Source organism: Aspergillus alliaceus (assembly GCF_009176365.1).
Source record: "Aspergillus alliaceus strain CBS 536.65 unplaced genomic scaffold BDW43scaffold_69, whole genome shotgun sequence".
NCBI lineage: Eukaryota > Fungi > Ascomycota > Eurotiomycetes > Eurotiales > Aspergillaceae > Aspergillus > Aspergillus alliaceus.
The window spans coordinates 52291-78950 of record NW_022474752.1 but is presented as its reverse complement, the minus strand read 5'-3'; the positions used below and the strand labels follow the sequence as shown (position 1 = coordinate 78950).

The 26660-nt window shown below is 47.1% G+C and overlaps 12 protein-coding genes and 1 non-coding gene across 13 annotated transcripts; 5 read left to right on the top strand and 8 right to left on the bottom strand.

Annotated features, from left to right (window-relative positions):
• Positions 1 to 96: 96 nt before the first annotated feature.
• Positions 97 to 660, bottom strand: BDW43DRAFT_292024 (uncharacterized protein). Its single transcript, XM_032043678.1, has one exon. It carries the CDS (start codon positions 391 to 393, stop codon positions 157 to 159), a length of 237 nt encoding a protein of 78 aa, XP_031895008.1. The 5' UTR covers positions 394 to 660; the 3' UTR covers positions 97 to 156.
• BDW43DRAFT_304093 (Zn(II)2Cys6 transcription factor domain-containing protein) lies at positions 577 to 3366 on the top strand (the record flags this gene model as incomplete). Its single annotated transcript, XM_032045543.1, has 6 exons — positions 577 to 792; positions 1372 to 1525; positions 1671 to 2187; positions 2250 to 2560; positions 2662 to 3041; positions 3079 to 3366. The coding sequence occupies 6 exons, from the start codon at positions 577 to 579 to the stop codon at positions 3364 to 3366; spliced, it is 1866 nt and encodes a 621-aa protein (XP_031895007.1).
• A 799-nt stretch (positions 3367 to 4165) lies between these two features.
• Positions 4166 to 4480, bottom strand: BDW43DRAFT_316147 (uncharacterized protein; the record flags this gene model as incomplete). Its single annotated transcript, XM_032048217.1, has 1 exon — positions 4166 to 4480. The coding sequence occupies one exon, from the start codon at positions 4478 to 4480 to the stop codon at positions 4166 to 4168; it is 315 nt and encodes a 104-aa protein (XP_031895006.1).
• Positions 4481 to 6804: 2324 nt separating this feature from the next.
• On the top strand, positions 6805 to 6908 carry BDW43DRAFT_t216. Its single transcript has one exon. It is a non-coding gene; the product is annotated as a tRNA-Cys (tRNA).
• Positions 6909 to 7021: 113 nt separating this feature from the next.
• On the top strand, positions 7022 to 7585 carry BDW43DRAFT_292023 (uncharacterized protein; the record flags this gene model as incomplete). The annotated part of the gene is made up of 2 exons (XM_032043677.1): positions 7022 to 7241; positions 7302 to 7585. Coding segments are annotated over exons 1-2 (182 nt in total), but the record flags the coding sequence as incomplete, so codon positions are not given.
• BDW43DRAFT_316146 (uncharacterized protein) lies at positions 7558 to 7902 on the bottom strand (the record flags this gene model as incomplete). The annotated part of the gene is made up of 1 exon (XM_032048216.1): positions 7558 to 7902. The coding sequence occupies one exon, from the start codon at positions 7900 to 7902 to the stop codon at positions 7558 to 7560; it is 345 nt and encodes a 114-aa protein (XP_031895004.1).
• Positions 7903 to 8044: 142 nt separating this feature from the next.
• Positions 8045 to 9098, bottom strand: BDW43DRAFT_323073 (uncharacterized protein; the record flags this gene model as incomplete). Its single annotated transcript, XM_032049682.1, has 4 exons — positions 8045 to 8401; positions 8501 to 8687; positions 8728 to 8819; positions 8926 to 9098. 4 exons carry the CDS (start codon positions 9096 to 9098, stop codon positions 8206 to 8208), a joined length of 648 nt encoding a protein of 215 aa, XP_031895003.1. The 3' UTR covers positions 8045 to 8205.
• An 808-nt stretch (positions 9099 to 9906) lies between these two features.
• On the bottom strand, positions 9907 to 10656 carry BDW43DRAFT_323072 (S-adenosyl-L-methionine-dependent methyltransferase; the record flags this gene model as incomplete). The annotated part of the gene is made up of 1 exon (XM_032049681.1): positions 9907 to 10656. One exon carries the CDS (start codon positions 10654 to 10656, stop codon positions 9907 to 9909), a length of 750 nt encoding a protein of 249 aa, XP_031895002.1.
• Positions 10657 to 11453: 797 nt separating this feature from the next.
• BDW43DRAFT_316144 (uncharacterized protein) lies at positions 11454 to 12122 on the top strand (the record flags this gene model as incomplete). Its single annotated transcript, XM_032048215.1, has 3 exons — positions 11454 to 11561; positions 11654 to 11852; positions 11908 to 12122. The coding sequence occupies 3 exons, from the start codon at positions 11454 to 11456 to the stop codon at positions 12120 to 12122; spliced, it is 522 nt and encodes a 173-aa protein (XP_031895001.1).
• A 462-nt stretch (positions 12123 to 12584) lies between these two features.
• Positions 12585 to 13885, bottom strand: BDW43DRAFT_304090 (uncharacterized protein; the record flags this gene model as incomplete). The annotated part of the gene is made up of 5 exons (XM_032045542.1): positions 12585 to 12958; positions 13015 to 13079; positions 13140 to 13519; positions 13576 to 13643; positions 13693 to 13885. 5 exons carry the CDS (start codon positions 13883 to 13885, stop codon positions 12585 to 12587), a joined length of 1080 nt encoding a protein of 359 aa, XP_031895000.1.
• A 3297-nt stretch (positions 13886 to 17182) lies between these two features.
• Positions 17183 to 18050, bottom strand: BDW43DRAFT_292020 (CVNH domain-containing protein). The gene is made up of 3 exons (XM_032043676.1): positions 17863 to 18050; positions 17596 to 17777; positions 17183 to 17537 (listed from the first exon to the last, which is right to left on the bottom strand). The coding sequence occupies exons 1-3, from the start codon at positions 18002 to 18004 to the stop codon at positions 17532 to 17534; spliced, it is 330 nt and encodes a 109-aa protein (XP_031894999.1). The 5' UTR covers positions 18005 to 18050; the 3' UTR covers positions 17183 to 17531.
• Positions 18051 to 19771: 1721 nt separating this feature from the next.
• Positions 19772 to 20618, bottom strand: BDW43DRAFT_221276 (uncharacterized protein). Its single transcript, XM_032039401.1, has 3 exons — positions 20396 to 20618; positions 20213 to 20283; positions 19772 to 20103 (listed from the first exon to the last, which is right to left on the bottom strand). The coding sequence occupies exons 1-3, from the start codon at positions 20449 to 20451 to the stop codon at positions 19865 to 19867; spliced, it is 366 nt and encodes a 121-aa protein (XP_031894998.1). The 5' UTR covers positions 20452 to 20618; the 3' UTR covers positions 19772 to 19864.
• Positions 20619 to 22810: 2192 nt separating this feature from the next.
• BDW43DRAFT_291974 (sugar porter family MFS transporter) lies at positions 22811 to 25586 on the top strand. The gene is made up of 5 exons (XM_032043675.1): positions 22811 to 23359; positions 23442 to 24178; positions 24238 to 24289; positions 24345 to 24695; positions 24760 to 25586. The coding sequence occupies exons 1-5, from the start codon at positions 23177 to 23179 to the stop codon at positions 25042 to 25044; spliced, it is 1608 nt and encodes a 535-aa protein (XP_031894997.1). The 5' UTR covers positions 22811 to 23176; the 3' UTR covers positions 25045 to 25586.
• The last annotated feature ends 1074 nt before the right edge of the window (positions 25587 to 26660 follow it).

Genomic DNA, 26660 nt, shown 5'->3' with positions numbered 1-26660 from the left:
CAAGCCCACTAGATAGAGATGGACATATCCTCTTCGGCTGAGCTGGGTCACAGATTTTCCGTCCCGGAATCATACTTGGCCATTTCTCCATAAACTGCTTTGGTTGCTGGGTTAGCACTGCGATATCTTTAGCTCCATCTTCACATACCCACCCAACTAGGCGACCTTACTCTTCGTCATAATAAATCCGGGGGAGATGCAGTTCACACGAGCGAAATCGGACCACTCCACGGGCAAGCTCTTTGTCAAATGCACTACAGCGGCCTTGGAGGCATTGTATGCAACTGGGGTCTGAGGGATAGTCACCAGAATGGAGCTCACTGACGCAGTGATGATAAGGTTTCCTTTACCCTGCCTCTTGAAGATCTTTCCGGCTGCCTGGGCTGTCCACATCGCACCAACGTAGTTTGCACTACTATCTCTCCGCCAGGTCTCCTCGGAGTACTCCAGGTTTGGTGAGTTGGTGCAGACACCGGCGTTGGCAACAACAACATCCAATCGGCCGTGACCAAACTCCTCGCGTGATCTGATTGATCGTCGCAGCAATAGTGTCCCGAGAGGTGACGTCGGATTGATATGCTTGCACTCTTACCCCGTTCTCTGCAGCAAGATTTGCCGTCGTTTCGGGTGCGTCCGAGTCGGAGTAGATCAAGGCAACGTCGGCACTGGCTTCAGCCAGGCCTCCAAACCGATGCCCCGAGCGCCCCCCGTCAAGGCAACAATTTTGCCTTTGAGGGAAGATTGCGAAAGCACATTGTCGTGCATGTTTGGCGATTGATAGAGACGCATGATGTATGTATTTTGTGCTGTTTCGGGGTGTTGCGAACGGAGATTCAATGGGAGCAAAATTCACCTGATCGTAGTCCTTGATTGGATGGTAGACTCGTGAAGGTCAGTGGGCGAATGGAAACTCTGCTAAATAATGTCGTGAGACCCATAATGGATTCTCGGTTGTTGAGAACCAAGTTTCACAGCGTGAAGACTCTGAAGAGTCCAAAAGAATGAGAGTAGAATGGAACTATTAAAGCGGCAGTATAGCCGAACTGAGGGATTGCCTTATATAGCAAATCTCGCGACCCCGCAAAAAGACGGAGAACTTCTAGCTATGTCTTGATACTACCACGCATGATACTATCCTTGCTCACATTCCTGCAAGCATCATCGCGTGCTTCAATCACCTATTCCAGTAATACAGCCGGTCCCTCATTTCCTCTCGGATGACACGTCAACAGTCCGCACAGTGTAGGCGCACTCGTGCTTCTTCTCAGGGCATCCCCCACAATCCCAGAAGAGAGCCTCAGAGATCCCGAAAGGGCTAGTATGTTGGACTCCGACTCGCAGTTATTCGCCACCTGACGAAATAATCCTGAGTGCCGTAAACGGAAGATCAAGTGCGATGAACAGCAGCCCGAGTGTGGTCAATGCCGTCGAGGTGGCCGTACATGTCATATCATCGATAGCCTGTTCAAGCCACATTCTTATTCTTTCATAACTTCACCGCAGCAGCACAGTCATTCCTCCCCCGGTAATGGAACAGAGTCGTCCCAAACTCCGCATGTAACTGCCACCGGGTCAAGGACTTCCAAAAAGGCAAGACATTTGCTATCTTAACTACCGGATAACGAGGCTAGTTCGATGAATTAGACTAATGAGCGAATCGATACCCCGAGGTCCCCAGGAAAGGGGAGAGTCGTCTGCAACGCCATGTGATGGCCTAGATACACTTTCTTCTGTAATTGAGAGGAGCGCAGCAGCTGTGAGCGACTACCTTCGAGACAAGGAGAGTGTTCCTCCGGTTCTCTCACCTCCACTGTTAAGCGACCCATCAGTAGAAAATCATAATCTTCCAGAAACCAGAACTCCTATTGAGCCCCCTAGTCTTCCGGGTGACCTTCCTCAAGAGACTCACCAGGATCAATGCGAGGTTGCATTCTTTCTGCGTTACTACTGTGAATTTCCAGGCCAGTGGATGGACTTGTGGAGCAGCCAACCGTCATACTTTGCCCAACATGTCGTATCGTTGTCACGCATCAGTTCTGTTGTGAGATACGCTGCGTGTGCCCTTGCTGCTAAACAGTTGGGTCAGCTGAAAGATTATAAATCCAGGATTCAGCATACATTGGCTAGAAATGTAATGCTGGATGTATTTGCGGACTCCAAATTAGATTTCCTATGGTACGGCGCCAAGTACTATGAAAAGCTATTCGATTACTTTCTCAACAGATATCAAATAAGGATCACTCTTCCAGCCAGTTTTCTCCCGACTGCATCCGTCAGCCTGGGCTAACCCCAGAAGGCAGCGATGATAATTTCCTAGGTGAATATGATAGCACAACAGCGTTGCAAATTTTAACGGCTTGCATACTTTGCCAATATGAGGACCCCAGCCTCACGGTGACAGCAAGAGCATGGTCGGGCCATTTAGATGGCATCTTCAAGCTGCTTCGATCATATCTAAACCATAATGGTTCTTCCCACCTGCTTCTCCAAATCCCAGACCCTTTGAAAGGGATAGATGCGATGCTCTGGTACTTTGCCTTCAATGACATGCTCGATGCTTGTGAGTATTGTGTACATAATTTATCATGAGAGCACAAATCCAGCTAACCTATCCCTGTTCCTCCCCAGATATGTCCCGAAAATGAACTAGACTCGACCCAGACGATCTGTCAATGTGGCAGAAAGTGGGTCTTCCACTGGATAGCAATGGACAATTAGCGATAGTGAACGCCCAGGGCACGTATATAGAGGGCGTCATGCTCAAAGCTCTGACTCGACTGCTATGTCTACTTCTCAACTCTCAGTTGAATGATATCATCCAATGGAATCATATCGATAGAGAATTAGACCAGTGGCATGATATTCTCCCCGCCTCCTTCCTATCTCCTATCACTTGGCCCCCCAGCAAATGCGAAGATGAGACACGAGATTCCACTTTTCCAAGCCTATTCAGTTTCGAAGTATGGTATTCCAAAGATATCTGCGCCATTTCCATGGCATTCTATTATATGGCCCGCATTCTCATGCTGATAAGCCAACCAGTAGGGCTTTTCCTTCGACAATCCCATAATCAATCAGATATTTTGGTCAGCTACCAAAAGTCTACAGCAGGACCTTCGCCAACACGCCTCCAAGATCATCCCTATTGCGTTTGGGGATCCTAAAAATAGAGTGAGGAAGTACATACTGCAGCCTCTCTACGTCACGGGGCGATGCCTGGTGGACGCTAAGGAGAGAAAGCATCTACTGCATGTGATTGCCGGTATAGATGATGACTTGGGTGTCTTTACTGGGTATCGCCAAAAGGATCTCTCTGAGGAATGGGGTATCCCTTACGATGCAGTGGAGAGCCGTGTGTGCTTATGAAATCATATAGATAGCACTGTAATCAGGTGGTTATTTGGAAAGTGGTTTGGAAGGACTCCGGTGGCTCTGCAAGCTTCTGCAGAATGGCGGGTTATAGAGAAGCTTCCCTCGCAACAATGAGAAATACGCATATAGACATGGTGATTGTATGTTACGTTATGGTTGATGAGACCAACTCCAGTTGAGTTTATGAATGACATCTATTTGTCCTCGAACTAATCTCTAGTTATCGTCGTACAATATATATGAACGGACATTAATATAGGCTTGAAAAGAACACGTGTAACCCACTAAGAGTAGTAAAAGGAAAACGTAAATACATATAATATCCTTACAGATACATTCGATCAAGTCCGTGCACGCGCTCTCAAGGCCCATCTAGAGCTCATCGCCAGTGGGAAAACGGTCTCGGACTAGATAAGTATCTTCTTCATAGGGCCAGCTGGTAATTCCGCAACAGCCTTAGTAAACCTATTCTTCAGATCCTCGGCTGTGCCAGGGTGGATCTTTCTGCTTGAGCCACCCAGCATGGCCATAAGTCTATCTCCTTAAAGATAAGTTACAATATCAGTGTGCAAGGGCATCCTGATATCCAGTTTCCATTGTGCCTCAACTCCGCCGATAGGGCATGGAATTCCAGCACAGCATTCTGGTGGGTGGACACAGTCCCGAAGTCCGTTCCGGGCGGCCGTCTCGTTGCATGTGACACAATATCCCTCTGATCCATATCAGCGTATGGAAGGGTCTAGGTATACTGTGATTGCACATGGTGAAGGAGATCCTGTACACTTCAACCAGACTAGAGAGAGACCCGGAAGGGAAAGAAGGTGATACAAGAACCGGAGACGACGTCGACGACTTGGAGAGGCGTGTCTCGACCACTGACTACTTGTCTGTAGACAATGTCTTTTGACTGGCTTGTTTGGAGCAAAGCCAGTGACCAGGCTGCTTTGAGGAGTGATGCCATCGTGGTGCCTTGTGGCATGGTGGGTAAGGGCATGTCTGTAATCATCTTTACCATGACCTCTGGGCCTTGAGTATCTGGTGGAGTCTGAGAGGGTCCGTTGATTTGGGCCATCTGTGCATGGTCAAGGTACTTGCGCCAGAAGTCCATCACTTCTGGAGAGCGCTGGGCAAAGCGGTACTACAGATAGATTGGGAAAGGGAGTCGCGTTGAATTGAGCTCATGGCCCTTGTATGCATCTGCCAGATCGGAAGAAAGGAACCGTAATGATGCACCATCGTATTGAGCACGACTCATACGGATTATGAGGATGTGCTCTGGGCGGGATCGTGACATGAGGAAGGGTTTGAAGTGAGGAGCTCCCAGTAGAATAGGCGAAGGAGTATCCTGGGCACACGCCTCATCTGCCGACTGGAAGAGGTCCTCGTCACTAGAGAGTCTGACCAAAGAGAAGTTCAAGTCACGGAGAACCACCTGAATGACACTGTCCTAGTAAGGAACGAACACTGTGCGAAGAATGGCATGCCTGTGAACGAGAGTCCGGCAACTAGCCTCAACTCGCTCTGGATCAACGAAACGTCGTAGATAAAGTTGGGTATAAGTGACATCATCCTCCCTCATCAAACGTTCTTGGAACTCGGTTGTAGGGATGGCATCTATTACATCTCCCTGGTAGAACTGCCCTTTAGGAAGTTGAGCAATGAAGTAGTTGAGATCGGCGACGCCCAACAGGTTTCCAGGGTGATACTCGTTATGATGCGACTGTTAGATTTCACGTCGCTAACGAGCTTTGCGAGATCTGAAAAGAACTGGATAGTAAAAGATATCGGGCACTGAAACAAGTAGTCCTTGTCGCCGGGCAAGGGCTTCCAGTTTGATTGCGGCAAAAGAATCTTCCCCCAGTTGGAAGAAGTCATCGTCGGCCCCGATGCGGTCGATTGGACGTTGGAAGATCTGTGCCCACAGGTATTGAACGGTACTGGAGGCAGTCGACTGAGGACATTACAGATGGTTGTCTCGGCGGGTGAATAGGCGTTCACAAGATTGATTTTGGAAGTCCAGATGGCAATGCTCTCCTGGGTCACCGGTTCTCCCCGTGTTTCTGCATGTTGAAATGGCGGGGTTATTCATTTGATACACTTGTTCAGTATATATTCAAGAGCGATCTTTCCTAGGCATACTCAGGTGGGTGAGCCGCATTGGTGCCGGGCTTAGGAAAAGCACTTCCAATTATAATTCACGATTGAACGAAAGACAAGACTACAGGATCTACTTGCGCAAGGTGTTTACATAGTCCTTCAGCTTGAGACATGCAAACCTCCTTGTTTCTAATTATTTTATTTTTTTCACCTCTCATTCAGATTGATGTTAATCCTTGTTCCTGATCTGCATAGTACCTGCATTAAGACCCTTCCTATATTAAATGTAGCATTTGCCACAATCATTCACTGGAGGATCAAATTACGGAATTAAAAGAAGTTAGGAGGTTAAGAGAGCCATCTTTGTAGAGAAGGGCTACAAGGCAATTTTCAAATTAATTTTCTCTTATTATGTAGATCGGAGTGAACTTATACTATCTCCAAAATCTAATCTAGCCAGGTACTGACAGGCAGAATAAATTGAGCCGCCAAAGTCACCGCCCTCAACCATATCAGCCTGCCTACTTCCTACCTTAATGTATCTTTATGAGAGTATCTCCTAGAGAGCCAGAGAATGAAAAAACGAGTTTGATTGCTGCCTATGAACATCAGAGCCCTGGTAGCGGTTTTCAGTACTAAATTGATCCCCCGCGGGTACACCCGCACCAGCAACAACCCCACGGAGCTGAAACGCATCCGCTCAGCCGCCAAGTCCACAGAAGTACAACGCAAAGTATTTTAGATGGCGTACGGAGATCTCTGAGTTACGCAATCAGCTACATGAATCATGATGTTGATTAATTTAAGAGGAAGTGGACTGAGTAGCTGGATTCTATTGGCGTTCTAGATCTGGTGATATGTAAGTAAACAATGATTACTTGGTTACGTGGCCAGTTCAAAAACAACCCTTCCAAGGCCTTTACCACATCTGCGAGCTCTAATTATTGGTCTCTTTGTAATAAATAATATTGAAGCCTCATCATTTGGGATCATCCTTTGGCCAGGTCTGCATACTTTTGCTATCATTCAGTGAAGAGATATGAGTACCTCTATATCGCAAGCTCATATAAGATGAACTATGCTGGCGGATATATATATATAGTAGTATCCGGAGCGAGGTAATTCTCTTTTAAAAAAAATCCTAACAAAAACCCAGAAATATCAGTATCAAAATTCAAAATACTACTTAAATATCTAGTTTTGATTTCATATATATAATAAGAGCTGAATAAAGACTTGGCCCCACAAATTTGTGGGAGCAACAACACTGAACATAAAGATAGAAATGAAAGTTAATTTTATGAATACAAAATAGGAACCCGATTATCAACTATTGGGGCGGTAGCTCAGTGGATAGAGTGGAAGATTGCAATTAACCTGACTGGTTGCTACAATTGCAGACTATCTTTAGGTCGCCGGTTCAATCCCGGCCCGTCCCTCGATTCTTTTTCCTTTTTGTTTTCTAACTTCACCAGTCTTTTTTCTTTTTTCTTTTTTTTTTTTTTTCTCTCATGTTTATTTATTCTTCACCCTTCTACTTGGCTAATTTCTCGTGACCAATTTTGGCTCGAACCAAATGGAGAAACCTTGTACAAATAGAATGAACGTGAGGGCCTATGGAAATGATGCTGAAAATGACCGCTACTGTATTCTTAACCTATAATTCTGATCAGCGAGCTATTGCTTCTGTGCTCCTCTCCTTTATATGCTTCACAAGACTATACTGTACCTGTCAAGTATTATTTAGTCAGTGTCCTGGGGACCCAACTTCAGTAAGTATTCACATTGTTTTAACTCACAACTAAAGTGACCAAATCTAACTTCCTCTGCAGTTAGATTTAGCTCTCCCCAATTGTAACTAGCCTCCCCCGGCACTGTACAGATGCCACTGCTCTACACTCGTCCTTTAACTCCTCGCGCCCTCCCATCCTCATCCTTATTCAATCCCTATTTCAGATGGATCGCGAATCACTTCAGAACAGTCCCATCTCCTTTGTGTTCATTCATACTTAAACTTCTAGATAGCACTTACTGTCCTTCTCCCTGCAAATCCTAATAAACACCAGTATTAGACTGACTGATCCTATTTTATATAGGGAGACTCAAGGCTGGTTCAAAGTATTTCCAGAGCCATAGATGGATATGCTGGAGTATCTCAATGTTCCAAGAATGGTTCTCATAACTTTCGGGGTATTTGAAGGAACGAAGTTCATCTAGCAGGACCTGAAGCTCCGGAACGAATTCTAGCAGCTGGAACAGCAACGATCGGTACATCCCCGGTGTCGTCTTCTCCAGTTCCTCGCCTCTTGCGTTGAAGAAAAATGAGATGTTTACGTCTCTCCCATCTTTTGATGTAAGAGTCTGTTGGAAAACGAATTTCATTATCGTTGACTTGCCACTTCCCGCTTTACCCTTGATCCAAAAGAAAACCATGGTGTTTGGAAAGCTGTTCGGTATCAAGCCAGTCAATATATCCCTTTTTACTCAGCAGCCACTTGCAAGTTTTTTGCATGAGCAGTCTTGATTGTCGCTTGCCGGCTCTCAAGCTGATCAAACCGTAAAGCCTCCATGATCCGCTTGCGTTGCTCTGCGTTTTTGTCTCCCGAGGCAACCACAACATCGGACCTGGATAGACTAACACTGGTGCTGATGATAGAAAGGAGTTCCTTTGCATACGAAGCCGCTGTCGCAGCGGCGTAGCCCTGCCACTCCTTGTTCTTTTGCGAGTCAGAATAGTCAGAGATTCCACGGGTAACCAGACAAGGGGAATTTATCCATTAGCCCAGCCGCTTCCATCTCGAAACATAGAATCTTTAGTTCCGCTGCTAATCTATCTCTCGTCTTTACATGCTTTATTGCTTGGTTTCCGGAGGCTATCGAGCCGTAGTGAACTATCCGCTGATTGTCAACACGAACTGACCGGGTCACGAGTCTCTGCCGGTCGCAGTTTTCGCAGGTTTATTTGGATTCATCATGGTCGTAGTCTGGTTCAAAAAGAAATTCCTTGTGCGGGCCGGGGTATTGGTAGTACTGTATCATTTGTGGGTGTTTCGCTGACATCTCCGACATGATGGTCGATATTTGGTTGCCTCTGCAATAGTATTCCGCTCGTAAACAGCTCACCGCCGTTAGGAGGGCCGTTGATGACTTGTTCAATGTCCCCGTTCGCTCGAATCGCCCCTCCTGGATGGTTTTGTCGTAGTCGTATTGTACAACGCCTTCGAATCCGCGGTGTTGGAACGCCAACCACCATGTCACCTAGCCAGATATCCTCTGACTTGGAAGGTACTCCTCCACCAATGCCGACCATGAGCAGGTGGCGTATTGACCCAAAGCTGGAGTACATATTGCTGGCCACTGTAGCTGCAGAGGTAGTGCCCTATACGCCGGATGGGAGACAAGCGATAACCACATTGTGGTTCCCGATCATTCCAAGGATATACGACTAGCTGTCACGCGGGGTGGGTAGTTAAAGTAGGGTGGATATCGTCCAGCATCGCCTTTGCCGCTGCGGCTTCCAGTGGTAGTGCACAGACCCAACCGATACTGTAGTCGTCGTGAAAGTACTGAACCTGGTTTAATTTTCTCCTCTTGGAGGCACCTGGAGTGTGGTCGTCTGGATTCTCCATGTTAGAAAAGGTATATTTGGAGTGTCTTCATTCATGGAAGAAAATTGGAAGAAAGGGGGAAGTGTGATAGAAGAAGATTGCAGTGGCTTTCGATGCTCAGCCTCAACCCATTGATATGCTGGCAAGGCTGACCGGAAAGGCGGGGGCTGTTTAATGGTATATTTGCTTTCCTCTATGCCATATTATATCTAAAGACCCTGAAAATCTTTACAGTAACCTTGTGCGCTCTTAGAAAATGAACTAGCACTCTGACACGAAAATGGCAACTTTTTTACGTACCCAAAATCACCCAGTGATATGCTATGTGTGCACTGTAGATAGCATAAACCCCGTGCAGACCTTAGGGTAACCCACCAACATCCTAAATAGAGACATGCCGCAACCATAAGAGAAATCCCTATGTAGTAACTATTCTAGGGAATCATCCATGTCGCGCCTGTCATCTACCAAAGCATCCGCGTGCTCTTGTGCCCAGCCAGATCGCGTGTTCTGGGATTGAATTGTAGGCGAAGAACGACACACTATGGGAGCCGAGCCCAATAAAAAAAGAGGCAAACGTATATTAGGAAAGTATCTAAGAAAAAAAAAAGCCACGAGGGTTCCAATAAAGGCGAACTTTCAAAGCACTGTAGTTCCTGATTTATAGATTGATGGATTACAACTATTAGTTACCTTGAGTGGCCTAGAGGACGATCTTACATCAAAAATATCATTTTTAGGATATGCTTCCTCAATTGATATTAGATAGTGAAACAGCACACTCATCCCTGAGTTTCAAAGCAAGCAGTGTATTTCTTCATGTTTGTACTCACTGACAAGCTGTCAGGATGTACATCTTGAAGACTTCCGGCATCTCTCGAGACGCGACATAAGTAACCGTAAATCCCTTAGATTCCAGCAACTGCCTCGCCGCTTCAAGACTCCCCTCCAAATCACTCACCTCCATCACAATATTCCGTACTTTTTTCCAGTCCGCATCATCAAGACCACCTAACACTTCCAACTCAGTACCCTCGACGTCAATCTTGAGAAGGTCAATTGCCGCGACATCGCTATGGTCGCGATTGAGAAAATACGACAACCGATTAACCGGAACCGTGATCTCAGCAGCACCCTCGAACACATCGTCTGACAATATGTCGCTGCAATTTTCCTGAAAGAGCTGAATCTGATGCCTCTTCTCTTCCATATTCAATGTAGAGTTGCCAGGTACATTCGGAAAGTACGTGAATGCCGCAGTGCAGGCCTGAGTGCCCAGGGCGTAAGGGTATGCTACAACATCCGAGACATTATGCAAAGCCAGATTCTTCTTCAACGTCTCAAAGGATTCTGGTGCCGGTTCGAAGGCAAGGATCCGGGCAAGAGGATGCTTTTCCTTCATGTATAGAGAGAAAAGCCCGATGTTGGCACCTGCATCAACGATGAATGGCGCGTCCGGGAGCACGGGTCCGTCATAGCCATGATGCTCGAAGATCTCCTGGTAAATGAATTGTGCTTCGTGCTCTCCGCTGGTATAGCAGGAGAAGTTGTCTGCTAGTTTCACGAGGCGGGGAGCCATGTTTACCACAGCTGGACGAGGTAGGTCCTGACAGCGGCGTGATGGTGCTTTGAGGTTGTTTTGGGGAGGGGATAGGCGTACTATCCGGAGTTGATTTTCACAATATCTTGGACTGAGGAGGGGCATTCCCTCACAGGATGGTGTTCGGTGTCACAAAACCTTCACGGCATTTAAATACTCCGGATTAAACCGAAGTGAATGTGTTTTGTTCATTCATCATGCCACGGTAAATGGATTAGTTAAGAGGCTTTCCGGGTGGTTCGCTCCTAATGGCGAGTCATTTTTATGGAATGAATATTTCTTAGCTATTAATGTATCATCGGAGTATAGGTATTCACTCTAAAATCATGAGTTTGGTTACACTGACGTTCTAGGTTATGGAGATGAAACTGCCGACATATACCCTTAGTTCATGTTAATTATCACTTAAACCATAAGGGCCTGTTAATTCCGCCGAACTTTTGCCTCAACTTCAAAAGTTTAGGGAATGGCTCTATTCAAGAGCTAAACTATGTTCTTCTAGGATGAAGGGATGTATATATCTATCATTTCAAGATCTTGCCAAAGATGCTAAGCTTTCGATCCTTGGAGCCACTATTATATCGTCTCATCACGATGCCGCGCGAACCCCGATGATGTCACCGTCCAATATCGACTATACTATTTAGTATCATATTTTGGCTATCTGATCCTTTGTAGCCCTCAAATATCATGAATTAAAAAGACAAAGTCTCAACTGACAAATATTTGATATAACTATTCAATTTTTTCTACCTCAACAATTGCAGTCGTCCAACATGCCCGCCCAAGACAACTACACCGACCCCGAACTGCGGGAACAAGTCAAAGCAGAGGTCAAGCAAAGCGACAAAGGTGGAAAGCCAGGACAATGGTCTGCTAGGAGGGTACGCCATGAGAATCGACTCCCTTTAATTTCGCTCTCTATTTGGTCCGAAAAGAAGGCGAGAGTTTGGTATTTACGTAATCTACGGGACAGGCCCAGCTTATGGCGTCTAAATACAAGAAGCGGGGCGGAGATTATGCCACCTCCAAAGAGGAGGGACAAGATGAATCTCAGAAGAGTCTCGACCAATGGGGCAAAGAAGAGTGGCAAACGAAAGAAGGGTCGGGCACAGCCAAACAGGATGATGGGACGAGAAAACGATATCTGCCGAAGGCGGCGTGGGAGAAGATGAGTGATCGGGAGAAAGAAGAGACGGAAAAAGAGGAAACAGAAGGGATCCAAGAAAGGCAAGCAGTTTGTGTCAAACACCGGTAAGGCGAAGAAGGGGAGAAAGGAGGCAGCGGAAGAAAGGAAGAAAGAGGATCAGCAGGAAGAAGGTCAAGGATCGGAATCAGAGGAGTCAGAACTTGACAGGTCCGACGAATCTGAAGAAGTTGGCGGAATTGATGAGGGAGAAGAAGATGGCCGACAAGACGACGAGTCTCAGAACTCTGGGGACTAGAGCGAGCAAAATGCGCAGGCTGGGAAGAAGCGCAGTGCAGCCCAAGAGGACGGCGCAAATAAGAAGAAACCCAGAACACATCAGGACAGTAAAGTAGGTCAGGATGAGGAAAGTGAGCCTTGATTTCATGGAAACTCTGGAACCTCCTTGGTAGTCCCTACACGGGGTATGATGTGGCCTCCATGATAAGAGCTATAAAATGTGTGTAGTATGCGAAAAGCTAGACAACTAAATACAATGCTGTGTACCATATCAAGAATATCACCTGTTGAATTGATAACCACGACTGCAAAGCCCCCGATAGGCTCGGTGATAACCCTAGACCAGTATCTGGGAAAGACTTAGGCTATGGTGTTTGTCTGCAAAGACTGCAAGTTAAGCCACGTTCAGCAAGGAAGAAAAGACACATGTAGAATTTTATCACTAACAATCGAATTAAATAGGAAGGATATACCGCACGGGTCATCGCAGCCATGTCCTTTCGACCACTCCATCTGGGCTCGCGCTAAGTGGTCGATCCTCTACGTCCTGCTCGATCGCGGTACGCACGGTGATTCCACGCAGATCAACATCCGAACTGCATCTCCCAGTACCTTCTGCTGTCACCACTACATTTTTATTCGCACCCAGACCGTGGGGATAGCTAATCTTATGGAATCCATCGGGATCTTGGCTAGCGCTGGTGACGTAGTGTGGCATGCGTGTAGAATAGGTCGACTGACCGTTGGCCTTTCCTAGAAATCTTTGGATCAGAGGCTTTAAGAGGGGAAGACAGCCACATATAATGGCGACGTTGAGTTCGAGGGTGGTCCAGATGGACTCTTTGGCGCTGGACACTGGATATCAAATACCGTTAGCTGACGGAAACTATAACGGGAGATCGAAAGCCTACAGGCGAGGTCGTTGGTGTCAAAGTGGTTGAATTCGATCACTCGCAGCAAGCTAAAGATGCAGACCCTGAGATAGTCAGCTCGTACTCCGGTTCATGAATCCTGCTTTGCTTTGAGAAACACATACAATGTACCCAGAGAGGAAACAAATGTAAAAGCAATTTTCTCTCGAAATGTAATTCCCAAGCGCCAAACCACCGGCATTGGCAGGAACAAAATGACCACGTCTTCCACTAGAGATAAGCATGCCGTCGTTTGGAATAGTTTGGTCTGACCTGGCATACAGTGCCCGTCTAGTGAGGTGTCATAGTAATAGTGAACTGGGTGACATTGAAATATATTCCCCATGAGCTCGGTAAAGGCCCACATGATGGTAAAGATGATAAGACAAGTCACTATCACACGGATCCTCTTCACGGTACTGAAAAGCCGTTTCAAGAAGAGTAAAATAGAAATCCTCACAAATGCCATGGATGGCGGCCAGAACTTCTGGATCATCCACGACCCCTAGGGGGATATGATTAACAAAGCCCAGTAACTAGATAAGACGTGACACGACCTACAAACTGTAGGCGAATCCGTTCATCCTGCGGTATTTCGTTTCCTGGAACTCCTAAACCATTGAGGGCGGCTGTTGACACGTCGTGAGAAAGAGAAATCCGAGAATATTTTATACTCACTATAGACAACAAAGGCCGTGGCCCCGTATGAGAGGACCAGACCGATGCCCATCAACCAATCCTCCAACTGGCATCCGACCGTGTACTTGCGACATGCCACCAGTCGTAGGATATAGATGAGCGTCGCGGTCGCTGCCCCGATCGTAGGGACGATTGTGACGACATCTCCCCAGTATTCGTTCCGGATGGCCATAGAGCATCACAGCTGAAGGAAATATTGCTTCGAAGGAAACATCTGCGAAAAGAAAGACAAGAATCTTCCTAATTCTGCCCCCACTCCGAGTCAAGTAACCCACCATGCAGGATAAGCACTGAGAATAAGCCAATGCAACCCCAGTCAAGGTTCCAATTCCCGAGGGGGAACGTGCCGCGCCGATTCATCCTTTGAAGCCTACTCTTCCCTTTCCGTGAAACCTCCCCTCAGCCTTATCTGGGTTGTCCTCACTGTCGAAATCGGGTTCCAAGTGCTGTATCGTCTTGTTGGCTGTTCATCTTGACGTCGCCGGAGGGGACAGCTGCACATTAGACGGCTTCAATGCGACACTCAACCGTCGGGCGTATTCTAGAAAACCGTTCTCATCGCTATGGTTTTCTCATTAGAATGGTATGACCGTGGCTTCGGATGAAGTAGCATACAAGTAATCCGAAGAATTTGCAGCGACCCTTTCCTGGGCGCCAATACCGTCAATGGCCTAAATATGCGCATCCGATCCCAGCAACCAATGCCTACTCAACAACTCAGATCCGGCCAACCCGCTGACCCTCAACGCCTCCCGTAATCAGGGAAATATCCCTTCCTTCTCGCTGGAGGTACGGCGACCAAGTGATGCGATGGAGGCGTCCAAGTTTACCAACTACTTTAGGACCCCGTCTTTCGATCAAGAACAGCGGCCATGACTTTCTGAACCGGGGGTAGTGGCCGAGGTACTCTCTCTATGGACTCGACACCTAGCATCTGTGTATTATAGCTCTATATTTATTCCTACCGGTTGTGACCTCAACACTGCCTCCAGATGCAACAGCACCATTGCCGTTCAAGCAGGAGTGAGCTTTGATGAGGTCTTTAAATTTGCCAATGCTCACAACGTCACTTTCATCTGTGGCTATTTGCCCACATTAGGTGTTTACGGGGGCTGCTCGCCTCGTCCCAAAGACTATATTTGAGACGGCCAAAAGTTGTGCGGGCCTCATGGACTTTTCCTCAGTGCTCCTATCTAAGGGCAGAAGCATATAATTCCTGTAGTTGGGTCCCTGCTATACCATGACATCTAGCCCACCTCTGTGAGCACAGCCAGGACAGGGGGTCATCGGGTCTGTCGGAGCTTCTGGGCATGGAGCAGCTCCCTCCAAACACGCAAGCAAAAGATCTCTGAAATGCACGGCATGAATGCACTCCTTGAGGATATTACTTCTGGCAGCGGTGCTTCCAGAGCTGAGGCCAACCCTTTCACCAAGGATTGGCAGGCCCCGTTTAGAGGTAGTCCTATACCCAGCACAATAGTCACAGCCGACGGTCACAACAACGGTTATAATAGTGTCCATAGCAACAACGATTATAGTAACAACGGTCACAACCCTGCTAGGGTAGGGAAGATTATCACAGATTACTGAAGATAAAGCAGAAGTATGGCCCCAAATGTCTGCTGGGCTAAGAGTGTTGGCTGGAAGGAATGCTTTGCGGCGTTCAACTAGTAGTGCCACTACATGAATGCTATGCACTGTTCTACTTTAACCATAAATTGTCTGAGATAGGCCAAAAATTATTTCCTTTCTTCTTCTTTTTCCTCTCTGATATATCGCTTTTCTCTTTCCGGCCGTTAGGAATACTACGTTGGTGTAGATTAGCAAATTTATCTTCCACAAACTCCGAACGCCAACATGGCCCGAATCAGGCCATTCTGTAGACATTGATACTAGATGATTAGTGCTTATGCGTGGATCCACTGATCTAATTTCAGAACCCCCGCTCCGTGCTTACAGTTCTAAGCCAGAAGACTGCAGGGCTAGTTTCCCTATCCTCGCAGGGCAATTCATTCAGCACCGCTTCTTGACTCACAGATGCAACCTTGTCAGCAACTGAATCCCCACCTGACAGACCCTGACTGGTTCCTCTTCATTTCTGCTGATTGGCCCTTAATCGGCGGGGCTGGAGTTCCGCGTGTTTCCAGGATGAATGTCGGGCCCACATGGTCTGGGGGCCAACGCTTTCAGAATATGGTCTGCAGCACATTCTTAGCGTGGTTGATCCTTGCTCCAGTCCGTTTATAAAAGGTACACATACATAGTTCCCAAGGGACCAGGGAGCCGCTTCGGGCCGCAGGAATCACTTTAAATGGCTGGTATGAATTACTTGTTCCTGGTGAGTATTTTATGCTTGCATCTCTATCTGTACCATGATATAGACCGCTACGCTGGTATCAGAATGACAACACACCTCAGTAAGAGAGACCACTTAAGTAGGTTGAAAGATTAGCCATATCTAGGTTTTATATTCCAGCTGAAGCCCTAAGTCAATTCCTTATATCAGTAGATCTCTGGCCATTGTAATACCTACATACATGCCCCGAGTCCTGTTTTTCAAGGAGTAGGACATAATCTCCCCAAAATCCCTTAGGAATGAAATTAGGAATACCACTGAACCACTTAATGGAGGATACATAAAGACTGGTAACACCTGAGAGGAGTTCTGGACAGAAAGACACGCTTTCAAGGGTAAAAAGTTCAAGAAGCCTTGCTTTACTTGGAACAGAATCAGAAACTCGAGGGTTGGTGTATGTCTCGACATTAAAACAATTCCAGGCAATGCTGAACATAAAATCAGCATTGATAAAGCATCTGTACTGACGCGACGATGATTTGATAAACACTGGTGGAAACAAGGTTACTCGAGACGAAGAGGTGGGATTAGCAGATGGTTGTTATTGGGAACTAAACCGAGGTCATGGGAGATTGAATCTTTAAGAACAGAACGACACAAAGCCAAATCTGATTCCGCTTACCTCAGTTATTTCTTATAAAGATTGTTCTGGTTAAACCAGAACCAAACAAGGAACTAGTTACCAGTAAATAGAAATAGAAATCGGAATGGGGAAACCGAGGCAGGAAATAAATACTATCAACCAGAAACAAGAAAACCCTAACTAGAAATAGAAATGGGCAATTAAAAAACTAAAGAAAACGAAAGCAAACAAGACCCAGACATCCTAGGTGTCGTCGACCTGCCCGCTGTTACCCTCGCGGTTGGTAACCTCCTTGTTCATATTCTTTCCGACTGATTCTTTTCTGATTACGTCCCTAGTAACTTTATTTTCGGCGAGCTATGGTCCGGTTTTCGAAGTTGTCATTGCCAACAAATAGATCGGAGACCCTGGTCTAGGGACAGGTCCTTGGTAGTTTGGAATATCCCCAGCGCAGTAATGGTATTTTGACTCCGTCGTTGGAGCTGTTGGAGGGGAGGTGGAGGGTCCTTCGTCGTCCTCGTCGTAGAACCACTCAATCAGTGCACCTTTCTGTTGGATTCGGGCCTCCTGGGAACACTTGCTGCCAAAGAATGGATGAGTATATGGGCCAAGCGAGGTATTGGCAGAGCCACTTTACATCTGAGGCTTTACATGTCAGATCACAATTGGCTGTTTACCTGTCCCATGTCTGCGGCTTAGCATATAGTATATTGTTCCCACCACTCACTCGATTATGAACTTTGGATTTCACTCTACGAAAGAGAATTTACCATAGACTAGCACCCATCTACAACGAATCCTCAACAGATTGAACAAGGAAAAAGGGGGTTATCATATTGAATCTAAGATAAAAATTCGCAGAGATAGCTCAGCTCAAGCTCATGCCTAAAATATATGTGTCAGCATCCTCGTCAACCACAGAGCCGGCTAAAGCTTCACATACCCTGAAGTGCAGCTGTCCATCGTTGTTCTCGATTCTATCGCCCAGGAGCAGACCCTGATCACCACGGTCACCGCCATCGTTGGTGGACATCACGGCGACGAGCTTGGGGCCCCACTCAGTATCTTCGAGACGGATGTTTCTGGCGGTGTTGGTGAAGCCGTTTCCGCCCCAGATGAACCAGCCTGTATATATCATATAGTAGTTAGACATATGTGCTTTTCGAGGTATGAAGGTGGTGGAGGATAGGGGAGGGTGGGAACAACGTACCATCAGTGTTGCCGATGTGGTCGTCTAGACGGATTGTCCGCTCGTGCCAGTCGCCGTTACGATCGCGGACCTCACATCTGAACAGGGTTTCGCCGTTGTCGACACGGACGCGCCAGTTGCGGGCAGAGTGGTGGAAAGACATGGTGACGGGTGATTTGGTGAGGTCTGGAGAGAGAGAGAGAGAGAGAGAGAGATAAATGAGCTGATTGTTTGCAGCTGGGAAGACGTGACGTTCAGACAGTATTTATATCCCACTATCCTATTCCCCCCGTGCCCAGCTGGCAGCCTACCGCATTGCTGCCCTAAGGCTCCATTCCCCAATTAAGTAGCGACTAATGATGCAGGGTGACATAGAAGGTGGACCGACATTGAGTCCATTGGAGGGCGAGGCGGTGGCCATGTGGGGTTGGAGGGGCTTAGCGAGGGGCATTTCTCCCCTTTATTTATAGCCAGAGCCTACCAGCTCGTTCAATTGATTTGTCGGTGAAACATAGAGCATCGTTAGGCTAATTTATGAGAGAATGAAGATTAGTCCAGCTGTCGCGTGATAATTGGGGCAGAAGTAAACAAAAGGTGAGAACGTTTGAGGATCGACGCCGGGATCCTTGGGTCTTCGATTAAATGTGGGTCGGATCGTGTACCACAATGGCTTTTCTTACCTTTCTTACCTGTGCGATCGAAAAGGCAACGTTTCGGTAGAATTCGTCATCGCTGAGGCATATTGCTCTCCTCCAGCTGCACCTTTGTCCGGTTGCCCAGACATGTAACATGCAGTGTGAACGACAAGCATGCATACATACAGGAATGGCAATTCCCGTGTCGCCGGGACCGATTTACCCCGCTATATCCAGTTGTTCACCTTGCACAAAGAGGGCTATATATGGAACTTGTGGCACTCTGTGAAACCACCCTTGGAGCGCTTTGGAATGATCGGCTTGTTGCCTATTTGGGAGTTGTGATTCCCCTCTATTGCACCGATACGAAAGCCTCATTGGTAACCTAACACAACTCGTCGCACAAGGAATGTTCCCCCTCTTCTAGACGGTTCTGGAGTTCCTAGAGCGACGTGAGTGGGTAAATTCGACGGTGGCTGGCTATCCTACCAAAGAGAGGCTGAGCGTTACTAGTTGGTACTTCTGGTGAGGTGGTGATGTCTATCTTGCGGGTATCCTGCAAGTAACCTATATCAGCATTTCGGTACAATAGCAGAGAGGAGAATAAAAAGTGAGATGGGGTAAACATGTCGCAGTTACATTCATTGGGGACAAAAACGCTAAATCAATAAAGAACTCCTCGTAGTCGAAGTCAAAAAACATATATACCCGAAAACTTGTGGAGCAATTCTTCTTGGATTTAATCGAGGTGAAAACAAACCATTGCTGTGGTAAAATCCAAAAGCTCTTGTATCATCTCAGCCTGATAGGGGCATCATCCACTATTGGCAATAAACAGCTTCATGAAGCGCAAACAGACATCGCTTCGATCAATGACAGGAACGATAGATCAAGGGTAAATCACCAACCACATTAGCATCCGAACTAGCGATAAGCAGATACCCATGCGCCCATTATATAGCAGATCATGTGAACCAGCGTTTAGTCGTCTTCCCAATCCCCTCAGCATGCGATGCGCGCAAAGGTTCCACTGGTCGAGAGTCAGTATACTGGTTGTGGTAATATTGTGATACCAAGGAATACGTACTCCCAATCCCCTTCAGGAATGTATTTCATATCGGCTGTGCATTAAATCAGCAACTTTTAGGCTAAGTCGTTCAGACCATACATTTTGCTTGGAGAGAAGGCTGAACGTTAGTTAGTGTTGATGGTCTTTTCAGCATTGAAAGCGATAAGAGGGCTTCCCGGCCGGATAGCATTCGAAGTTTGACTTTTTGATTGCACCGCACATTTCGGAAGTGTGTTGGGTGGTTTATCTTGTAATCATTGAGGTAACTGGTGTCGATATAGAGGATACTGCAGCCATCAAGGTAAGAGGGTAACGGAATTCACCTCTCAACATGCCGGAGACGATGATTAGGGGACATATGGAATGATGGACTTGATGGCTCGAGTAATCGAAACAATATTAGTGGCCGGTGTCTGGGCGATTGACTGTATAGATTTCTAGCTAGACATATATCGATGAACACAGGGTAATAGGAGGTTGAGGGTAGAAGTATGCTAGCTAGAACGAAGTTGGTGAGGAATAGGTGACCTGAGCGGCTACTAACGCTAGTAGGGACAGCTACAGGATGGAAGTCCTCCAGATAAACATCAGTTGCTGTCACTCGCACGTTTGGGTGATGATTATGTTCTAAAGCACTGAGAGTCTATAAGTAGGAAATGTCTCTCACCTGGGACAAATTCTCTCACTTCGTTTCCATCACTCGAAGGTATTTTATGGTTGGATCCCCTCCATACACTACTGCCCCCGCGACGTTAGTTAAAAAGAAGGTCAGTTATGGAAACGAAGATCTCTATCATTATGATGATCAGCTCTAGGATATATGTGCATAGCCAAGGTAGATCACCAGAACCTTTTAGTCCCTATCTGACGTGATATGTGATTATCACCTGATATCAGATTTTTCATTATATGGGACCGAGATCATGCTGTTCACCCTCTTCCGATGACAGAATGTACTCGCATGACATTCACAAATGTATTGTTGACTTACGTCCCATTGACTCAATTCAGTCACTAAGGGACGAGGCACCGGGGGACTTTAAGTTTTGCGCTATATAAGAGGCCCTGGGAAGGAGAGGTCACACCATAATCCCCACGTCAGTTACACGTAGCTGGCAGACCTCGCCATGGCGCCCCATCACGATTTGTAGAGTCACATTCGAATAAATAACGAGTCGAATCCACGTCGGCCCCTGTTTCACACAAACAAAAGCCAGAGGTAACTGGTGGCAAGTAGGAAATGAAATTAATGTCTTGGAATAAAGATCATAGAGGTTCTACGTTAACCCCACGCCGGTTCAAGGGTTGGGTACAGGTTACCGAGTCGTCGGTACGAACTCGGCGGTCGAGCATGTCCTACCAACGGAGATTATATCAAGGCTCCTGGAAATTGACACGGACGGACCGACGAATGGTAGAGAACCCTGGTTTTCTGATCCCGTCGAGAATCACACACCCCGTGCACTGCAGGTCATGCAAAGTTTAATAGATAAACCACTTGTCCCGTTCCGGGATAGAATGCAGAAAGGTTTGACAGAAGCAAGTCGCCTTCTTTCCTCTGTCCGGGGTAGCTAACGCAAAAGACTCACCGGATTGGAGCCATGGCCCCAAGACTGGGAATCCCCGCATGTTTACCCGGCTGGGAAAATGATGATGCCCAAGGCTTCTTCTGACTTAGAGACTCCTTTCTTTTTCGGAATTGTTGCAACCACGGAAAAGGTCTCACCAAGTCGGTTGCCTCAACCCTAATGATTGGTGGCGATTCACACTAGTGGGATAGCCTAAACATCGGCTAGAGAAAAGCAATCCATGAAATCCTTCCATTTGGAAAGGTGTAAATTGAACCGAGTAAGTTATGACAAGAAGAAGAGGGGGGGGGGAAGACGCTATTGAGAGGCGACTAGGCAGGTTTGGGTTTAGCCTCTACGATACCAAGACTGCTGGCCAGCAAACATTTTGAATTGAAGAATTAGAGACAGGAGTGTAAAGGAATCGAAAAGAAGCCAAACAGAAAATATTCTAAGGTTGAAACGGTCAGTCAGCGTGACCACCTTTAGTAAGAAAGTAATAATACTAGCAATACCTGTTGTTTTCATAATAGAAGCCCCATATCAGGGGTCAAGTGACTCTTCCATGCCCTCGGTCCTCATTGCATTGTCGAACAAAGAGCCAACGGGTGAACGCCACATCCTTGACTAGTGGCTTTCAGCCTTGGTCGGTCTCTTTCCTGAGGGGATTTCACTGCTACAGTTGTAGTGGCGTCTCACTCATCTCATTCTCTCGGATAGGGGAACCGAACAATCAAGCATCTCTTGGGGCTTGAGGTTACATTGTATCTTATACAAGTCAGACAAGGTTTCAGTTGGTTCTTTGTTACAAAAGAAAGAAAAAACATATCATGATGCGGTGGTTTCATAGTTCTGTTCTGTTGTCTCCCTAAAATGAAATGAAAAAAGAAAAAGAAAATCTTTTGACCGCTGATCCTCCACAAACAGAGACAGCCGACCAGTTTTCCCCGGACATCTTCTTAGTAGAGGTAGATATCCCCGATACTACTACTAGTAAGAACCAGCCTTAGCTGGCATTGCATATGAATATTCTCTCTCTAACAGGATTAGTTCAAGCCCATCCAGAGGGGCCAAAACAAAATTTAAAAAAAGTAAAAAAAAAAAAAAAAACCCGGCATCCCCAGGTTGACCGCACGTGGTAGGTTAAAATTTCCGACCCCGGTCCGTGGCAACCAATAAAGTATACTTTCACCAACCAGGAACGGTCATACGGCCGGACCTCTCACTCGATGAATGGATCCATCCAAAAGCCGACTGGCCGTCCCGACCCTCTGTTTGGCTAGTTCTAGCCATCAGCTCTCAGTCCCTCTTCCCAATTTAGTGCCATAGCCGACGATTTGACTCGCCATCTTTACGGAAAAGTGGTAGGTGCTCGCATGGGCCGATGTCAGCTCCATGGATCTGGACCTGGTCCCGCTAAATTTCATCTGGGGTTGGACAACAGTCGAGAGTCGTAGTAGGAATACAATGCATAGGCCCCATCCTTCCAATGTCACCTAAATCTGAGGTTTGTGCCCTCTGATTGGTGCCCAAGGCAGGTCGTTCTAGATGGTCCAGACTGAATTAGGTATGGTTGTAAACATTCCCTGTACCTTTCTCGCTCTTAGCCTTCAGTCCGTTTCTTCTGCTGTGGAAAAAGTCAATCCTCCCCTATGGCCCATGGAATATCGTGCCATCAGGCCAAGGAGGGGTGAAATAAAAATAAAAAATAAAAAAAGAAAAAAATGTGAGACCAAAAAAAAAAAATTCTTCTGGAGGCCGAGTGAGAGACAGACTTTCCCCGTGGGTGAATATACCCCGGGTCCCCGGGTTGCTGCCGATTCTCAACATCTTGTAATACTTACGGGAGGTGTGTTATAAAAGCACATCCATTCCCCTGCTTCACATCGGCTCATTTCTTCCATTCACAGCAATTCCTTTCGGCGTTTCATTTTGCCATCTCTCGTTCACTCTCTACTCCTTGGCTGTTCACCGCTTGTGATAGACCATATTTCTTTCACCTAATATCTTCTGTCTTCCACACATCAACCCTGTGCTAGGTATATCCAGCAGCGTTTCTCACCATGGGTGACGCGGTAGCTCCAAATGCTCTCGCCGACACCACGCGGGTCGAGGCGCCCGTCACAGTCAAAACTTACTTGATGTGTGCCTTTGCTGCCTTTGGTGGTATCTTCTTCGGTTACGATTCCGGATACATCAACGGTGTCATGAGCATGAAATATTTCATCCAGGAGTTTGAAGGCTTGGTTAGTCTTGTCCCCTATCCTAGACATCGCCAGACTTTTGTACTTTGTGTCGGACAAGTGGCTAACATCCGCTGCCTAATAGGACCCTGCCACTACCTCTAAGGAACACTTCGTAATCTCATCTTGGAAGAAATCTTTGATCACATCCATCTTGTCGGCTGGTACATTCTTCGGTGCGTTGATTGCTGGTGATCTGGCGGACTGGTTCGGACGTCGGACCACCATTATCTCGGGTTGTGTCATCTTCATCGTCGGTGTGGTTCTACAGACCGCGTCCTCCACCGTTGCTCTTCTTGTGGTGGGCCGTTTGATCGCGGGCTTTGGTGTCGGTTTCGTGTCGGCGATCATCATTCTGTACATGTCTGAAATTGCCCCTCGCAAGGTCCGTGGTGCTATTGTTTCCGGATACCAGTTCTGCATCACCATCGGTCTAATGCTGGCCTCCTGCGTCGACTATGCGACCCAGGAGCGCACGGATTCCGGTTCCTATCGGATTCCGATTGCTATTCAAATTGCCTGGGCTCTCATTCTTGGTGGCGGGTTGCTCTTTCTGCCGGAATCTCCTCGTTACTTCGTCCGAAAGGGTCAACTTGAGAAGGCCGCCCATGTCCTCGCTCGTGTTCGTGGGCAGTCCGTGGACTCGGACTATATCAAGCAAGAACTGGCTGAGATCGTTGCTAACAACGAATACGAGATGCAAGCGATGCCCCAGGGTGGCTACTTCATGAGCTGGGCCAACTGCTTCCGGGGCAGCCTCTTCCACCCCAACAGCAACCTCCGTCGGACCGTCCTGGGCACTTCTCTTCAGATGATGCAGCAGTAAGTCTCTTCTCGTATCCACCAGCCGATCGGGAACTATCTAACATGCTTTCTGCTAGATGGACTGGTGTCAACTTTGTGTTCTATTTCGGTACCACTTTTTTTACCTCTGTATGTGTCACGCACCGAGCCCCCGACAAGATTGCCTACTAAATCAAGGATCCAGCTCGGAACGATTTCCAACCCCTTCCTGATTAGCATGATCACCACCATTGTCAACGTGTGCTCGACTCCGATCTCTTTTTATACCATGGAGAAGATTGGTCGTCGCCCACTACTTCTGTGGGGTGCTCTTGGTATGGTCATCTGCCAGTTTATTGTCGCCATCACCGGTACCGTCGATGGCGACAACAAGTCCGCCGTTAGCGCCGAGATCTCATTCATCTGCATCTACATCTTTTTCTTTGCCAGCACCTGGGGCCCCGGCGCGTGGGTGGTCATTGGCGAGATCTTCCCGCTGCCCATTCGTTCGCGCGGCGTGGCGCTGTCCACCGCATCGAACTGGCTCTGGAACTGCGTAAGAATCTCCCCCTTTTGAACGGCGCACTATGAGATGTAGATAGGACTAACGACTGGGATAGATCATTGCCGTCATTACTCCATACATGGTGGACAAGGACAAGGGCGATCTCAAGGCTAAGGTGTTCTTCATCTGGGGATCCCTCTGCGCCTGCGCCTTCGTCTACACCTACTTCCTCATCCCCGAAACCAAGGGGCTCACCCTCGAGCAGGTGGACAAGATGATGGAAGAGACCACCCCGCGGACCTCTGCCAAGTGGAAGCCCCACGGCACCTTTGCGGCCGACATGGGCCTTACCGAGAAGGATATCAACGACAAAGTCCACGTCGTCCATCGCGAGGTCTGATCTACCGGGGATGGTGTGTCAGCCGGGGTCGTGTCAGGTTTCGGGAGGTGTTCTGCGCGTTTACTTTTCATTTCTTTATTGATGACTGATTTCTCAGCTGTCATGAACTCATACCCATGATTTTACGCGTCATGTCATTTTAATGTCTTGTGAGAACAGAGAAAGGTGAAATGGAACTGTACCATTAATTGCTAGTCGCTTTGTTTCTTTCTTTCTTTTTTTTTTTTTCTTTATTCAGAGAGGTCTTAGTAGAGAATCTGATCCTTCCAGACTCCCCCCTTGATAAGTTTGGATATAAAAGTGGGTCACGCTTCGGCAAATGTGAACGCTGAACATTCCGATACCGTAATTAAAACCGGAACCGTTGATTCATCTGAAGGATGTGAATAACCTCATGAAACAGGCCCCTTACGTACCCTCCCTTAGGTGTAGCTGGACGTTAGTAACCATGTCAACAAAGAAAAAAAAACATATCTCATGACACAGTCGAGGAGACATATAACGAGCTATTTACAAGGACAGAGTGTCTCAGCAGCCTCTCTGCTACAGGCCATTGACTCGTTGAGTCTGCTACAATGGATAGTTAGTTAGACTGGTTCTGTCAAGTCATACGAATCAATCATCATCAGGCCAAGATGCCAAGAGATACAGTTCTCCGATGAGCTCCGATTACCTAAGCCACCATTGGGAGCATCTGATTGGTGGATCCCATCGTTCCTTTCGTCGAGCTCCTCCAATAGTGGGTATAGTATGTACCTAAACCTGTCTGTATCAGGTCAATATCCATCCCTCTGCGAAAGATCCTGCGTTATTTGGTTCTTTCTTCCCCTTGAATAGGTTTACTATTCAGCCTAATTTGCAAGCCCATATCGAATTTTCCAGGTGATATAGGCAACCAGTTTCCCTGATCTGGGATTGACATGCGCGTCGGCAGTGCAGTGTACTCCAATTACCGTTTCCGCTACTCGGGAGAACTCCGCTCTGTCAAGATATTGTGTCAAGATATTGTGTTTTAATGCATACAAACGTCCTCTGTAGCTAAACAACACAATCCTTCAATATTTCAAAGATCGACATGCTTCAACACCAGTCCGAGTAATACCCACCAATTGAACTATGGTAATTAATCACTCCGGGTGGTGCCAAGCCGCCGGGGTGTTTGTGTAGAGTGAGCTTGATCCACGGAGATTTTTAGCATGCACCGATGTATAAGATTAGGCTTACGCCACGACCGGCGGAGTTTCCTTTACAAAACTACAGTGCTCTCCACTAGCCGCGTCCGGTACCCTTTAGCTCGGCTTTCCATCGTTTTCAAGCAACAGCATAGGGCATTGCCTCGTCAGCCGACGTTGATCATACCCCGTTTTTTGACTGGGCTGAACAAGCCCTAAATCAAGTTATGTCGGTTCTACAGTAGTCTATTGCATTCAACCGGCACCTAGCACGGTATTTTTGTGGTATCCTCTAGTCCCGAGTCTAACATCTCTGCCGGGGTTGGGGTTGCTGAACAATGCCACTCACTCTATTCGACGGTCTAGACAGGGTCACCTTGGGAATTGCGTAAGCTAGAAGCCGCAGCACACCTTGTGCTCGATATGGACTTGGCCGGTGTTGAG